This window comes from Cheilinus undulatus, linkage group 4 (assembly GCF_018320785.1).
Source record: "Cheilinus undulatus linkage group 4, ASM1832078v1, whole genome shotgun sequence".
Lineage (NCBI taxonomy): Eukaryota > Metazoa > Chordata > Actinopteri > Labriformes > Labridae > Cheilinus > Cheilinus undulatus.
The window spans coordinates 30,261,937-30,278,492 of record NC_054868.1 but is presented as its reverse complement, the minus strand read 5'-3'; the positions used below and the strand labels follow the sequence as shown (position 1 = coordinate 30,278,492).

The 16,556-nt window shown below is 37.7% G+C and overlaps 2 protein-coding genes across 2 annotated transcripts; one reads left to right on the top strand and one right to left on the bottom strand.

Annotated features, from left to right (window-relative positions):
• Positions 1-1,550: 1,550 nt before the first annotated feature.
• mb (myoglobin) lies at positions 1,551-2,902 on the bottom strand. The gene is made up of 3 exons (XM_041785652.1): positions 2,820-2,902; positions 2,286-2,505; positions 1,551-1,691 (listed from the first exon to the last, which is right to left on the bottom strand). The coding sequence occupies exons 1-3, from the start codon at positions 2,900-2,902 to the stop codon at positions 1,551-1,553; spliced, it is 444 nt and encodes a 147-aa protein (XP_041641586.1).
• Positions 2,903-4,661: 1,759 nt separating this feature from the next.
• LOC121508811 (serine hydrolase-like protein) lies at positions 4,662-16,433 on the top strand. Its single transcript, XM_041785904.1, has 13 exons — positions 4,662-4,690; positions 4,798-4,869; positions 5,871-6,014; positions 6,758-6,871; positions 7,027-7,068; positions 7,184-7,203; positions 7,323-7,397; positions 10,968-11,077; positions 11,168-11,247; positions 11,368-11,402; positions 11,522-11,598; positions 11,712-11,799; positions 15,597-16,433. Exons 2-13 carry the CDS (start codon positions 4,812-4,814, stop codon positions 15,735-15,737), a joined length of 984 nt encoding a protein of 327 aa, XP_041641838.1. The 5' UTR covers positions 4,662-4,690; positions 4,798-4,811; the 3' UTR covers positions 15,738-16,433.
• The last annotated feature ends 123 nt before the right edge of the window (positions 16,434-16,556 follow it).

The window sequence follows — 16,556 nt, the reverse complement described above, 5'->3', positions numbered from 1 at the left end:
TTATTAGTTCATCATGGCAAGAATCCATCATACCAGTTTACCAGACTCTGCCATGACATCAAGACAAACTGGGCAGTGGCTCGGACTGTTGTTGAAGAGGCTAGTATCAAATCAGAATGAACAGAAGCCCCTAGTCAAAAAAAAATAACTACAGCTTTGAGGACCTTGGCTTGAAGGCTACTTATTTGAAATTTTTACTCATTTTGTTTTGTGATTTGTGTAATTCTTCTGCATTTATATCAGCTCAGAGTAGTGAGCCTAAGAGTGGGTTAAAGTCAGATTACTGCATTGCAGCTCTTTTAGTCAATGAAATCTTTGGTCTCTTTGGAAATTTGTGGTCTCCTGAGCTTCAGTTCAACTGTTAAAACAGTAAATATAAATGTGAAACAAACTTTAGGTCATGCGTTTACTCCCTGAACACATTAGCAGTCTGAAGTTCCCAGAAGGATAACTGTTTATACGCTTAGTGTGAAGTGTAAGCATGCTGACATTTGCACTAAACACAATAGTGTCATTAGTTTAGCAGGTATGTGTTTATAACTCTTGATAGACGTAAACAAGGGTGACCATGTCAGCAGTATTTCTATTTAGCTACATATATGTTTCAAGTAGTGGGAGGAAATTTCTTACATCATTGTAATACTTTTAATGATGGATAACTGTGTGGGTTTTTTTGTTAAACACTGAATAATTTAAATTCTTTGGGGCTTTAATTTTAGAGCAACTTTGTGACAAAAAAATCTTTTACCTGCTTACAACTAATAGTGTGTGTTGTCTGTAAGAAGTTGTATCTACTTTGTTAAAAAGTACAAAAATATGATTAAAACCCAATTAATAATTATATGATCAACAAATTCAATAAACTAAGACAAAAGCTAAGATTATGCTTAAAGGACCCATGCAGCAACAGCAGATGTTTGACAAAGGCATTTGAGACTGAACTTAGTCAACACTTGAGAGCTGGAAGGTTACAGGAAGTTGAAAAAGTGAAAAAGTCCTTAATACAGCTGTTGTGTCTTTGCACCATGACGTCTACAGTATATTACATTAGGTGTTAATATTTCTGCAAGGGCATTGCTGAAAATGACAAGATCAAGTGGGGTCTGCTGGGGTTGTTTGTTTTAATATTAGTAGGTGTGTATGTTAAGAATTTGTCTTAATATACACACACGAGACGTGCATTTAAAGCACATATCTTAGTTTTTAAGAAAGAAAGAGGAAAACTTTCTCACAAGTAAATAAAACTTTTCCCCTCGGCAAAGAGTTCACAGGAGGTTAGTTATGTAACAGACTCATCAAGTCTGCGCCTACCACAATATGCAAAAAAAAAAACTCAAGGACCTGAATGAAAAAAGAAAAGACAGAGTGAAGTTTCTGATTTTTTAATTGCAAAATTCTTCAGTGATATACAGTATGTAGACAAGACACAGTACAGAATCCTGAACAAGGTCATTCTCACATACTTAAAGCTAATAATGTTCTTTTATTTAACCATTTGAATTTTAATAAAGCTCTTGCATAATGAAGAGTCAGTTTTGTGATTTGAATCCTTAGCTGGTGAAGCCCAGCTCCTTGTAATTGGCCTCCATGTCAGCTATGATGGCAGTCATCACGTTGCTCAGGGCTTGCTGCCCAGCGGCATCAAGTCCCGCCTTCTCCTCCATGACTTTACCAATGACCTCTGCGATCAGCTGAAGGGAAAATAAAAACCAAGAAGATAACATTTATTTAACACCAAGGTTAAAACAGGCAATATGATGCATCAGAGTCAAGACTTAGAGTTACTGGAAGATAAAGCAGCAACTTTCAGCAATGGGTTTTTAGCCAATGACTAATGCTTAAAGCTGCAGTTTACCAGGTAGGCACTAGGTGCTGACTTTAAAAGGGAGCAACTCCTCAAAGAGAACCACCTCACAACTGCCTCAATTCTGCCTCAAGAAACTGAAGAATTATTTAAAAACTGCTACGTATAAAGGTTTTGCTTGCTTTACCTAATTTTCCCATTCAAGTCCTTAATAAAAGACACATTTTGATGTTTATTGGGGTTTAATTATAAGGGTTTGGCTGCTTTGAGCTGGTTTCCCCTCTTTAGTCCAAATAAGGTCACCTCTGGCTCCTGAAAATAAGATGGTAGTTGCGAAACTGCAACACTCAAATGCCTTAAAACAACAGTGCATGAACCAATAGGTGATGTCACGATGACTACTGTTACAGTTTAGTCCGTGGGACTGGTCAAAGCATCTTCAACATGAATTAAAATACCTTCTTGTGTTCATCATCCTTACCTTGAAGTTATTGATGGGGATCTTATGTTTGTTTGCATGGCTGTTCGCCATAGGTTTGAGGATGTCAGCATGGTTGCCTTTGGCCTTCAGCAGCTCCCCCAGTTTTTTCAGTACAGTAGCACCATGGGCAGAAATGGCTGCGTTACCAGCCAGGTCACTCTGGGCGATGTTGGCAAACTTTGGAAACAGCTTCTGGGTGTCTGGGTGCTCTGTGAATAGACTGAGAAGATAAAAATGTTGATGAACTAGAGATAACATAACACTTCTACCCTGGCTAACACTGAAGAGGTCATGTCCTCTGTAGTTTTCTGTAAGTTATATTCTTTGAAAAATGAACATAGGACAACATAAAGGTATTTTTTTTGCATTGCTGATGCTTATTCTGATATATGTCAGGATACAAATTAGTCAGTTCAGTTCAACAGTGAAGTGAAATAATAAAGGCAGTCATTTACTTTTTGTCTTCCAGAGCATTGCTTTAGTCATGTCCCTCACAAACAGAAAAGAGTAATGTGATCTTTCAGAGTCACTGACCGGGTCAGAACCAGGCTCCCATGAGCAGCATAGTCAGCCTCCACTGGACCCCAGAACTTCAGAACTGCGTCGAAATCAGCCATGATCTCAGGAGACCAAGGAATGGATTACCTTAAGTTAAAAAAAAATGCGAGGAATGAAAATAGTTTCTTTTCAGCTATTGAAAGAAATGAAAGCCATGAGACATTGAGTCTTGTTTGAGCAGAGGAGAAAAGCTGCATCCTAGGGAAACTTGTTACTAGAGAGAGGCACATATTTGACCTCAGCTTCCCTCACAGTATAAGGTGACTTGGTATAGTGCAGCACGATCCGTGTAAAGGGAAATCAGATGCACTGTTGGATTCTGTGCTATTTAAAAGAAGTTTTTCTACAGTTAAATTTCTCTTAAAATCTATAAAGATACTTTGATTGAAAATGTTCTTTTGAAGTTTTAACTTCTGACATTGATGCTAAAAAAGGATTTATTTCTAGAGAATCCATTAAAACATCTTCACTATGGCTTGTCTCTTTGGCCTTTATGAAGATAGAGCTGAACAGAGAGAAGTATCTTATTTAATAGTTTGTCTGCTTTATCAAACTTCTAGTTATCTGACTTTTTTCCCTTGTGTATTGTTAGTAAGCTTTTCCCAATATCAACACATTGAACCTCTTAAAAAGAGTTGGTCCTTACCTGCAAAGTGGTACAATATCCTGGCTATTTACCGTACACCAAATTCTTCTCTCCCCTCACCAAAGTGGATCTTTTATACTTGTCTGTCCTGTCATTAAATTATTCCAGCCCTCCCATCTGTCTCACCAAGACTCTTCAAATGTCAACAACACCTCTTAGTTAATCTGGAAAAAAATGTCTGATATGATTGTGTGTCACTTATGTGTTATCATTTAGCCTTTTATGCACCCTGCTTGATGCCACCTGAATAAATATGTGCTTGAAAATAAATGTGAACAGACAGTGTGCATGTGTACATCATGGAAGTCAGTGGATGGGTCACACAGTTCAGGAAAACTGGAAAGGTTCTCAGAAAACCTATTTATAATTATGGATTAACTCAGAGTGCATGTTATACACTGTTATGGGATACAATACTTTTAATTAGTGTTCTTTATTCATACGGAGAAATAGGCTGAGAATATTTTCAAGTTTAATCCATTGATGGTATATACATAGACCATTTAATGGCTATTTTGGTCATTGCTTTCTTTTTTATAATTATTTGGACTGTGTCAATGCTAACAACAAACATTTTGGAGGGTAAGTTTTTCAATATATTTTTGAAATTTTAATACCAGAACCCTTTACAGGTCAATAATAAGCTCTACACTTTTTGTTCCCCTTTAAGGTGTTTGTGACCAAAGTGCCCCATTGAAACCCAGAAACCACAACTTTTTATCCCCCGGCAATCACAGTAAAAAAGAAAAACATGGATTTTACGATATTTGGCTTTCATTCTAGACTCATTGCGGTTTTTCCTGTTTGTCACCAAATGTTAGCCAGTTTCCCATATTTGGCATGAGGGAAAATCAGTGTTTTTCCTTGTTTCCAATTAGAGGACTATTGTAATAATTTTCTTTAAATCTTAAAATTTGAAAAAAAGAAAATATCTTTGCTCATCGATCAGCATATTCAAGGCTAATCCATTCGAGGAAACCCAATTTGCATGTAGTATATGGAAAATGGTAAATTGTTTATTAGTTGTCTACAACTTCAGGATTCTGAAGACCACAGGTTCTTGTTGGCCAACGGTCATGGTGTGAAAGGTAAGTCCCTCCTCTTCTTCACAGTCATTGGTCTAAACTTTAGTTAGACGTGTTCATTTAACCAATAGCAGGTTTAGCCCACCTTGCTTTTTCCAACACCCGGAAATGTGCCGGTAATGTTGAAGGACTAAAAACATTCTGGTTAAAATTACCGGTAGTAGCGATATTCTTGTCTTTAACCCTAACATTTTGTAATATTTCAATGTTTTAATATCGTCAGACTTGTGCTACACGATGATACAGGCTCTTAAAGGCGTGAGGTATCTACAGACCAGGACAATCTCACAAGCAGGTACGCAAACTTTCTGTTTACTGAAACTTTAGTTCTCTATGAGACATTTGATAAATACACCTGCTTCAAGACAACAGACACGAACTATGAATGATTGAATCTGCTCGATGTGATGTGTAATGTTTGACTATAACCGTTACTAAAACGTTCAGTTTATTGTATTCATCTATATTAAACATTTAGATGTTACGAAAAACCCAGTAAGCACTGCTGCCCATTAGAGAACTGTTTAACTGTTCTTAAACTTCTCTACAGGGGCTCCATGTGTTCAATTTTTTCATTTTAATAATGTGAATAATTTGGCTACAAGTTGTTATGATTTTTCAGTATTTTACTGAAGAATGAGCTGAAAATAAAAATAACTTTAACTGCAGAACTGATTTATGAACTGAAAATTTGCTACTGCATGATTCTTATTTTGACCATCTAAATTCAGTCTCTCAGTTCAGTTGCTTTTTAGTTTGTTTTAAGAACGAAAAAATTTGTTGTATCATTTAAGGAAGACAAGCCAAAGCTTAGATTTATTAAGTTAGTCAATTTTCTACATACATAGGTACATTAACTCAATCCTACATGAAAGTATTAAGTATTGCACATTGAATTTTCCTGCTGAGGATTTCCTTAAACAAAAACACTTTTTCCCCAGAATATTTTCTCTGCACAACTTTTCTAGCATTTCATAAAATGTAAAAAACCTCCTGGAGTAGAAAGAGCAAGCCATTCTGGCAAAAATGCTAATAACATGGGGCACAGATGGTCCAGCGGTTCAGTCCTGCTCCATGAGAATATAAATGTATAGGCTACAGACCTCTTCATCGGCAGCCCAGCTCAAGCCCGGCCTTCAAGCTCACTCACTAAATGTCATTCCTCATCCTTTCTCTTGATTTCCTGTTATATCCATTTTTCTATCTAAATTAAGATGAAAAGCAAAGTAAAAAAAATACTTGAGAAGCTGGATGATAAAATTGTTTGGAGATGTTATTGGTTATTCCCAACTGTAGTTTCAGAGCTCTCTGTTCCGGTCCCATGGGGAGAGATCAGAGGTAGAGTCTGGGGTCCTGATCATGGTCGTCCGGTCCTGTGCCTGCACGGCTGGGCTGACAATTGTGGTTCATTCAACACCCTCATCCCACTTCTACCTAAAGGTAATAGTTGTTTTGGTAAAATGGAAGGACTTGTTTAAAGCTTGACACTGCTATTAGCACCTTTGTTTTAACACCTTATGCTTATAACAGGACTAGGGATGAATGATGTTTGATTTTTGCTGAAATGTCAATATTCACAAATTAATTTTAGCTAATATTGCTACCAATATCTAAATATTGTTCAGACCTAAAACTTCAGTTCTTCAAGCACAGCATTAAAAGTTTGAGGATGAACAAATGTACAAATTTCATTCTTAAATGATGATGAATAAATAAAAGATTTCACCTGTTGTATATCAGTTGGTCCAACCTTTAACTTGTTTGTTTAGACAGCCAGTATTCATAGCTAATATAGGCAGATTTTTAAAGCAAAAATATTGGCTGTAAATATCAGTAGAAATTTTCATATTTGCCTATACAGATATGCCAATCATATCATGCATCCCTAAACAAGACCTTAAGTTTTTAGATGTTCATCATAATAGCTCTTAGCTTATGTGCAATATAGCTGCCGTATTCCACAGTTACTGCTGCCGGTTTGATATTTACTTGACTCATTAAGGAAACTAATTCCCCAAAAGTTGGCAGAAAGTTATGATGAAGCTTCCTGGTTTGACCCTGTCTGCTTGACATCATTCCCCATTATGTCATCCTTAAAATGTACTAGGTTTATTCAAAAAGTGTCACGTGTTTTTAGTTTAATAAAGGGAAAGCTCAGTGTCTCTTTTTGTCCTTCCTCTCAGAGTGCAGATATGTGGCGGTGGACCTTGCAGGTCATGGCCTGTCATCACATCGTCCTCCTGGAGTTTTCTATGCCTTTCCTTACTATGTGATGGATGTACGCAGAGTTGTCGATGGTGTGTTACATTCAATTAATTTTCAGCCTCTGCTCTGGTGCATCTATTGTGCAGTTCAATCACAGTAGTGATTTTGTCTTTCTACCATAAACAGACTTTTTTTCTTAGATATTTTACTGGAGTTGTTTAATGATCTGTGAAATGAACTCCCACAGCTCTGCAGTGGAGCAAATTCTCCATCATAGGCCACAGCATGGGTGAGTGCATGTTCACAGCATAATGACAGCAATACAAATTTTTATTCTTTTTATAAATGTTTGTATCTATTTGATGTACTATTTATGTGTGTATTTCATTTCTTTCTCGTTTCAGGGGGTAATGTTGCTGGAATGGTACGTGATTGAGTCTTAACTGATCGTTTGATCTTGTGACTGTTTCACACAATGTACTGACTCTGTAGAGACTATTTAAACCTGCTGTGTGTATTTACCACATTTTGTGTTTCCTACAGTTTAGCGCTCTGTTTCCTGAGATGGTGGATGCTGTCGTGCTACTGGACTCTTACGGATTCCTTCCAACAGATCCAGTATGAAAACAGTTTTAGACCTTCAACAACAGTCAGGACAGGGTTTCAGAAGACATCAACACAGACTTTATGATTTATATGCTTGGTAAACCTGAATATAGTTAGACTTTGAAGAAAGGAAAGTTTGAATTGAGGAGGACAAAGTGCATATTTAATATCTAAGGGGTTAGATTGTGTGTTTAATTTAACTCACAAAAATCTGCTGCTATGAAACTGTTTTGCATATTTTAATTCGGATACATTCTGTCCTCAAATATAAGCCAAAAATGCTGATCGTAGTTTCAGTGATTTATGCGACAGGAAACTTTTCCAGCTTGTTTTTAGGATTTCTACATAGCAGCATGATACCTGAATAAACTCAAACTCCTGCCCACCACAGCAGGTGATCATCTTATGGCATGCAACAGCAGCAAGTGGGGGGAGGGGATTAGCTGGATGACATAGTAGACCCCCTCAATATCTGCATTAAAATGCAATTTCTGTGATCAAAATGCGGCGGGATAGTGATTGACCTCACACGTTCAGTGTTTATATACCTCACCACTGTCTACCTTGAGATCCTGTAGTGATCTGATTGCACGCTTCCCCACTCACATCCTTTTCATCTTCTCCTGCCTCTTCTGTGCCCCAACTATGTTGATTTCCTCTGCTGTGCTGCCATTATATTTATAAGTAATAACTGTCATCACAAACAGTGATATTTATTTACACTTATTAGCCTGAGAATTAACAATAACCTCTTAAAATCAACACTGAAGGCCTGCAGTAACAGCAATAACAACATATTATAATAATATTTAATTAAGTCAAATTAATTAAGACTAGAGGGAGTATTAAATCACATGCCAGAATAGCTCATATTAAGTCAACAAAATTCAAAGCTTCAGGCGTCAACATCTTTCTCTTATTCCATCTCTCTAAACCATTTGAAATGCATCCAAAACAAACAAACAAGCATCTTAGAATAGGCTAACATCAGCAGGAAGGCAGGATCATGCACTAATTAAACCCTTGTTCACAGTTTTTTCTTCAATTATACACTTTCATGATCTTAAAGGCTGCTTTTGGTGTTTTTAAACTAAAAGTGTGGACAGTAATGGCGCAGCGGCAAATGTGGTGGAGCCAAATTAAAAACTACATTAAGTTGAGATTCCTGAGCACACTCTCCAGAGGAAACAGAACTAAGCTCTTATCTTCTAAAGTGAATATTTCTAGATTGTGAAGGAACTCAGCTTGGTCTTCACAGCATAACTGGTAATCATGGGCTCCATGATAGGTGGCGCTTCAGTGTGCTTTGCAAACACTACTACCAACATCTGAAAGTGGAGGAAAACTCTCAATGTCACCCTAATTCCAGTGCCAGTATAATGCATGAATCAACTTATTGAAAAAAAAATTCAAATTAAATTTAGATATTATTTTTGTTGATGATCTACTTATTCATTTTATTCTATCAGGGTCACATCAGTTAAAATCAATCATTAGAAATCATCTACCACAGAAAACAAGAAGATATGATATTACAATGAATGGTACCAGTTTGGCCTTACTTCGTCCAGTATGATAGTGAAATGTGTTCTTTGTAGCATTAAAAGACCCTAAAATGTCTTCGATTCAATTTGATGCATCCTGCAGAAACCATTGTTATTTAAAAGTAAACATGCAGAGCAGTTGATTCAAAGGGAAAATGAAAAACGATTGCACAGCTAAAAAAAGTTATTGGAAAAACACTGTTCAGCAGCTTCTTTCATAAAAGTACCACTGCAATAGTGTCCAGTTAGTTTGAGCTCAAAGGCTATGATTTTTCTGCAGAGATTTTCAACTCCATGACCATGACCCCTTTGGCCTTCATTTGGAGCGTTTTGCAAACTCCAGGTGGGCTTTTATGTGTTTTTCACTGACCTGAGGCTTCCATCAAGCCACTCTGCCAGAAGCTCATATTGGTGTAGGGTGAAGTAAAGTTTGTCCTCCTGGAACTGAGCTTTGTCCCATCTCCAAACAGGATCTCTCGTGCTCAGTCAGTGACAATCAGTTTCTTGGTCTCTTCTCTTACTAATGCCCTTCTCCCCTGATTGCTCAGTTTGGCTGGATGACCATCTCTTGGAAGAGTCTTGGTTTTTGCCAAATTTCTTCCACCGTGCTCATGGGAACTTTCAGTGCAGCAGAATTTTTTGTTGTAGCCTTCCTCAGATCTGTGCCTTGCAAAAATTCTGTCCCTGAGATCTGCAGGCCGTTCCTTTGACCTCATGGCTCAGTTTTTGCTCTGATATGCATTGTCAGCTGTGAGGCGTTTTATAGAGAGGTGTGTGTCTTTCCAAATCATGTTCAATCCATTCCCTCCCCCCTCTCTTTCTCCATCTTTCAGAAAATGTGTCCTGAAAAAAGCCGTTCTCTGATTTTCCCTCATGATGTCATGACAACAGCTGTCCGCTTGGAAGAAAGTTTCACCCTCGTCTCTTGATCTCCTGAGAGGAGGATCAGGAGAGCCACATCCATTAAGCCACATCTACTTCCTGATGGGGGTGCAGTCAGGGGCGGAGTCAGACAGCACAATAACATTTAAAGCCACAGAAAAGGCTCACTCTGAGCAGGGCAGAAACAGAGGGGTTTTAGACATGCAAAAATCCAATACTTAAGTTTTTTTTTTTTCAGCAACAAACTTCTCGGGCATGTTTTAGGGACCTCTGAGACCAATATAAACTTGTCTTAAAAGGGTAAAATATGTGACCTTTTATTGAAAGTTAACAGCCAGTTACATGTTGTGTTTTGTTCATTATGAGGTAAATTTGCCATATCTATCAACCACAGAGGACTACAGGTCATTAAATGCATCATAACAGAGATTTGTACCAGAAAACAGTAAGTTTAATCCCCAAGATCTGTCTCACAGAGCCAGGCAGCTGCACACTGATCAGAAGCATTTTTTTAAAACTTGAGAGGATCATATTGTCTTGTGGGTGGGCATGGCTTCAGCTCATTCAACTAACACACCCACACCATCCTAGAGCAGAATTTACTGCCTCATTTTTTATGATTTTGAGGCTTAATTTTATTAACTTAGAGATGTTTTTCACTACTGAAATTTGGTCTTGTGGTTCATAACAAACTGTCCTGTCATACAACATCCCTAAAATACAGATTTTTTTCATCACTTTACAGGGACTTTAACAACCTAGAAGTGTGCCAAAAACTCAGAAAATCAATCACAACTGTCACAGCATGACATTGTACTTCTTCTCCTCAGTGTGCATTTTGGATGACATCATTGGACTAAGTGTGCAAAAAGCCTCCAAAACATTGTTAAAAAACAGTAAGTTATGAAAACAGAGGTGCCAAAGCTGTAAGTCTTGGTTAGAGTTTATGCAAGCATTTACTAGAACAGCACCTCACATATTCTCTTTCCATCTGAAGTAAAAATTTAATGTCAGATTTGATTAAAATCATGACAGCCTGACACAGTTTTGTCCTTTGAGTAAATGTTCTTCACAGAGATGAGCTGTGCATAGATCTCTCTTTTAAGTTTCTTTGAAATCCTTCCCTCATTATTTATTTATGTCTGTTTTCTTGCAGAAAGAAATTCCTAAAGTGATGAGGGATGGGATGGATGAGATGCTTCAGTATGAAAAAAAATCAGAAGAGGACAAGAGAAAAGTCTACACTCATGAAAAGGCAGCAGAGAGGTGTTGTACCTTTGCATAAACCAAACATCCATTCAAATATAACTTTCTCTGTTGAACCATGGTAGAATAAAAACCTCTCTTTGCTTACAGGCTGTTGGCTGCAAACCCAAGTCTGTCTGAAAAGTCCCTGCATATCCTTTTAGAGCGAGGTCTTGTTCAAGTGGAAGGAGGTACATCTTTATCTTCCTCTACTCTGCATTATATTTAATATCAGCCCTTGTTGTTGCAAAAAATACGTCCCTCTCTGAATAATTTCCTTCTAATGATGAAAATAAATTCCCCTCTTGCAGGAGTGATCTTCTCCAGAGACTTTCGTATTAATCTGGTGGGTTACTGCTGAACTGCACCGGCCAATATCTTTCACTTTAAACATCTCCAAAATAGTCGATGTATGTGTAATCATGCAAAGCCCAGAGTACTTATGTCAATATGTTTTGTTTTCAGAAAAATCTAGTACGCCTCAGCCCAGAGCAGTGTCTGGAGTTGCAGTCGAAGATACAAGCCTCTGTTCTAGTTATTCTGTAAGATATTTTCAGACCTCACATTTCTTCATTGCATGTGCCAGATTCAGTGCTGCAGCAGGAAAAAGTGCATTTTCTAAATGTACGTATAATCTGTCACTTCTGTTTTTCAGAGCAGAAGCAGGCTTTGATGAAATATATCTTCAACCACATCAGAAGATTGTTACATCTGCACTTCTTCAGGCTTATAGGGACAGAAATGTGAGTGTACTTCTACAGTCTGTGTGTGTAAAGTAGGTATGCTTGCATCTCTCTGTTTATTTTTAGCTGTTAAGCCTCTGTGTGTAATTGTGCCTAGTAGACAGACAGACAGATGCAAAGTAGCAGCGTAGTAAGAGCTCTGTGTCTCTCAGGCTAAAGGAATTTTCATAGCAGGGAACTTCAGCACTGACCTACATACTGGAAATTGGTCAAATGCTGCAGATAAGAAACATCACCAATTATGGCCTCTTTACAAGTCAGAGGGTGTGAAAATTATGGGGGGAATTAACTTGAGATTGTGCTTTTATTTTGTAAAGCACAGGCAGAATCAAAAGTGGATATAAAAAGGATTTTTAATCCATCTGTCCTCAATACCTCTACTGAAATGTTTAAAAGTGGGGGATTGTGGTGATGAACTAACAAGGAATTTAGATCTGAGTGTGCAGCCTTCTTCAGATCAGAGCTTTACATGAACATACAGCTCATCAGTTATGTCTTCATTGCAAAGGATAAGTCATTTTAGCATGGAGTGGTGTAAAAACCCGCCATTTTCTTTTAGGAGTTGGTGGAGACAATAAACAGAGCTAAAGGGGAGTGTGTAGAGACTTGGGTTGACTTGACATCATTACAGCAGTGGGATCTCACTTGAACAAAGTCGACTGAAGAACAGTTTTTCTTCCTTAAACATTACTTTCTATGAAAATGTAATTTTGGCAGATATGTAAGGGACATCAGGAAAATGTGTAGAGTTTCTGGCTGCTGTAACAGTTGTGATAAACTTTAACACACAATCTTTCACTTCATGAAAACTTAAGAGTGACAGAGGGCTGAGATATTGCTTAGAAGAGGAACAAGAATAATATCATTATTTTGGCCTTTTATTATAATTGTTCATCTCCAGGCATTTCATAAAATAATTTTATAAATATCATTCTTCTACTAATTAGCAAGCATAATCTAGTAAGAGACCAGGAACATTAGTAAAACATCGTCAATAACCATGCTACTAATGTTTAAAAAGAAGTATTAGTCAGTGCCCCTTTTCTGGTGGATAAATGCAGCAGTTACACACGTGGACAAAATTGTTGGTACCCCTCTGTTAATGAAAGAAAAACCCACAATGGTCACAGAAATAACTTGAATCTGACAAAAGTAATAATAAATAAAAATTCAATGAAAATTAACCAGTGAAAATCAGACATTGCTTTTGAACTGTGGTTCAACAGAATTATTTAAAAAAAAAAAAACTCATGAAACAGGCCTGGACAAAAATGATGGTACCCTAGAAAAGATTGAAAATAATGTGACCATAGGGACATGTTCAACCAAGGTGTGTCCTCTAATTAGCATCACAGGTGTCTACAAACTTGTAATCAGTCAGTCGGCCTATTTAAAGGGTGACAAGTAGTCACTGTGCTGTTTGGTGTCATGGTGTGTACCACACTAAACATGGACCAGAAGAAGCGAAGGAGAGAGTTGTCTCAGGAGATTAGAAAGAAAATTATAGACAAGCATGTTAAAGGTAAAGGCTATAAGACCATCTCCAAGCAGCTTGCTGCTCCTGTGACTACAGTTGCACATATTATTCAGAAATTTAAGATCCACAGGACTGTAGCCAACCTCCCTGGACGTGGCCGCCAGAGGAAAATTGATGACAAATCAAAGAGACAGATAATACGAATGGTAACAAAAGAGCCCAGAACAACCTCCAAAGACATTAAAGGTGAACTCCAAGGTCAAGGTACATCAGTGTCAGATTGCACCATCCGTCATTGTTTGAGCCAAAGTGGACTTCATGGGAGACAAGCAAGGAGGACACCACTGTTGAAAACAAATCATAAAAAAGCGAGACTGGAATTTGCCAGACTGCATGTTGACAAGCCACAAAGCTTCTGGGAGAATGTCCTATGGACAGACGAGACAAAACTGGAACTTTTTGGCAAGGCACATCAGCTCTATGTTCACAGACGCAAAAATGAAGCATACCAAGAAAAGAACACTGTCCCTACTGTGAAACATGGAGGAGGCTCTGTTATGTTCTGGGGCTGCTTTGCTGCATCTGGCACAGGGTGTCTTGAATCTGTGCAGGGTACAATGAAATCTCAAGACTATCAAGGTGTTCTAGACAGAAATGTGCAGCCCAGTGTCAGAAAGCTTGGTCTCAGTCGCAGGTCATGGGTCTTGCAACAGGATAATGACCCAAAACACACAGCTAAAAACACCCAAGAATGGTTAAGAGCAAAACATTGGACTATTCTGAAGTGGTCTTCTATGAGCCCTGAACTAAATCTATTGAACATCTTTTGATCAATCTTTGATTGCAGTGATTGCCTCAAAAGGTCGTGCAACAAAATATTAAGTTAAGGGTACCATCATTTTTGTCCAGGCCTGTTTCATGAGTTTGTTTTTTAAAATAATTCTGTTGAACCACAATTCAAAAGCAATGTCTGATTTTCATTGGTTAATTTTCATTGAATTTTATTTATTATCACTTTTGTCAGATTCAAGTTATTTCTGTGACCATTGTGGGTTTTTCTTTCATTAACAGAGGGGTACCAACAATTTTGTCCATGTGTGTAAATAATTAAAATAACTAGCCAGTGGCATGGCATTATGCTACACTATACATCATCACAAATATGTGTCAGATGGTCAAGGGCTCTTTTTCTTCAAATCAGGTGTCATGAATAATTTCTGACTGGTAAAATCTGACTAAAGTTAAGATCATCTGATTGAGATTCCTTTATCAACTGCTGCTCAGTGTTTTTTACTCCAACTGTCCATGCCGCTGTCACAGTCAGCAGACAGCACTGACACTGACCACTTTAAGACGGTTCATCTATTTGGGCTTTTTCATTACATTGATCAGCATGGCTCTACTTGGTTTAACTCGGAATGGAATCCCAGCACTGCAGGGGATTTGCATTTTCCACCACAACCAGGCTAGCTCCAGAGCAAGACCATTCTGGGTGTGGCTCAGTGTAGCCCGGTGCGACCAAGCTGGTGATGGAGGAGTTTATCAGCACAGCTTGATTTGGATTTGGTGTGTCCAAAAGTCACAATGGAAAAGCATCATATATAAGAGTCAAAATAGAGGTTATGTAGTGCTTTGTACTGACTGTGGGTGCGGCTGCTAGAGTACAGCTCACGTTAAATACCAGGAGGTCACTGACTTTGGTGTGATCCCAGATTTTGGCTGCGAAGGTTTGGCATCATCATAAGTCTGGGGAATTCAGTTTGCCCTGTTTACTTCCCATTGTTCCCATTTTTGTATCTTTTAATAAATAACGAAACTCACAATGCACTTTAAAAGGTTGACTGCAAGAAGATGTAAAGGACACCGATCAGGTCACTCCTGGATCAAGCATCTTGGTAGTTCAGAACTAGGCTGATCTTTTTAATCGATGTATGGTGGATTTTCAAGTTCAGAGAAACACATTTCTAAGTTTCACTCTTGAAGGTACTTCTCTATTTGATTCTTCAGGGTTAAAGGAAGATTTAGTGATAATGTGCAGTGTCTGGCTCAGGGATTGTAACATCAAATGTAGAAATGGACCACGATGTCAAATTTAAGAGAGAAATCCTCAACTCAGTTTTATTGGTAAATCACTTCTCCTGCATAAAAGCATGCAGCCCTTTATGTTTTTTCTTGGATTTCCCCAAAGGGTTTCACTCAAAGCATCTAATTTCCTTCAGCTGTTCCCAAGTGGCTAAAATGTTCCACTTTTTTTTTTTTTTTTTTTTTTTTTTGTTTTTTTTTTACATGTGTCTAATCACAGGCTGTTTCTGTCTTTCAGCATACCGTGGTGAAAGTACCGGGCAATCATCATGTCCATATGAACAATCCTGAAGTCGTTGCTCCTCTTGTGTCCGACTTCCTGCAAACTAAAGTGTTGAAGTCAGACAGTGGAACAGATGAAGGGACCTCTAAGTTATAGATAAAACAATAACCCACTCATTTGGCCTTGATTCATACAAAAGTAATTTTAACAACTTTGTAAGGTCTTGTATTTATACTTTGTTTACACTCACCTTGGTGCTTAATCCTCAGTAGCCATCCTGCTATATAGGCATCAGCTCATGCTACCTTTGTTGACTCCTGAATTATTTAGAGTTTTTTTAACTGTTCTGTGCATTTTCACTGCTATTCAGACTGGAAATGCCTCCAGATAGTCTGTGGATAAACAGTGGGGGGAAGTGACCAGATATGGACAAAAAAACAGCCAACTTTTGTATTTTCTCTGTTTTGATCGTTGTTTTATTGAACCACTTCAAAGGTGGAAATACCAACCAGGTACAATAAATTGTAGGAATTCATGTCAAGTCTGTTTTGATGTCAAGGTCAACATGTTTTTTTTTATGATACATTTTTTTTGTTTTGTTATCAGAAAATACAATTCTGTAACATGTCAAAATAATCAGTGAAGAAAGCTCCTGAAAAGTAACACTTGAAAACCTCAGCTGACGCTGATGTGATGGTTCAGAGTATTTGCTAACAAGAAAAAGCGTCAGAATAATTTAGCACTAGTCGTTGAAAAAAAGGATAGCTTTTTCTTTATATTCTTCATGACAGCGAAAAAAACGTAATTTTTCTTCTGTTTGTACATCTAAGTAATAAAAATTCTTTCATCACAGTAGCAGTCTCATGGTGTAGCTATTTCTATTATTGACCTGAAGTAGTTGAAGGATGTTAACTTCCTGTTTTCTGATTTTTATTTTTAAAAATGGACACCAGATGAAGGATTAATGAGCTACAC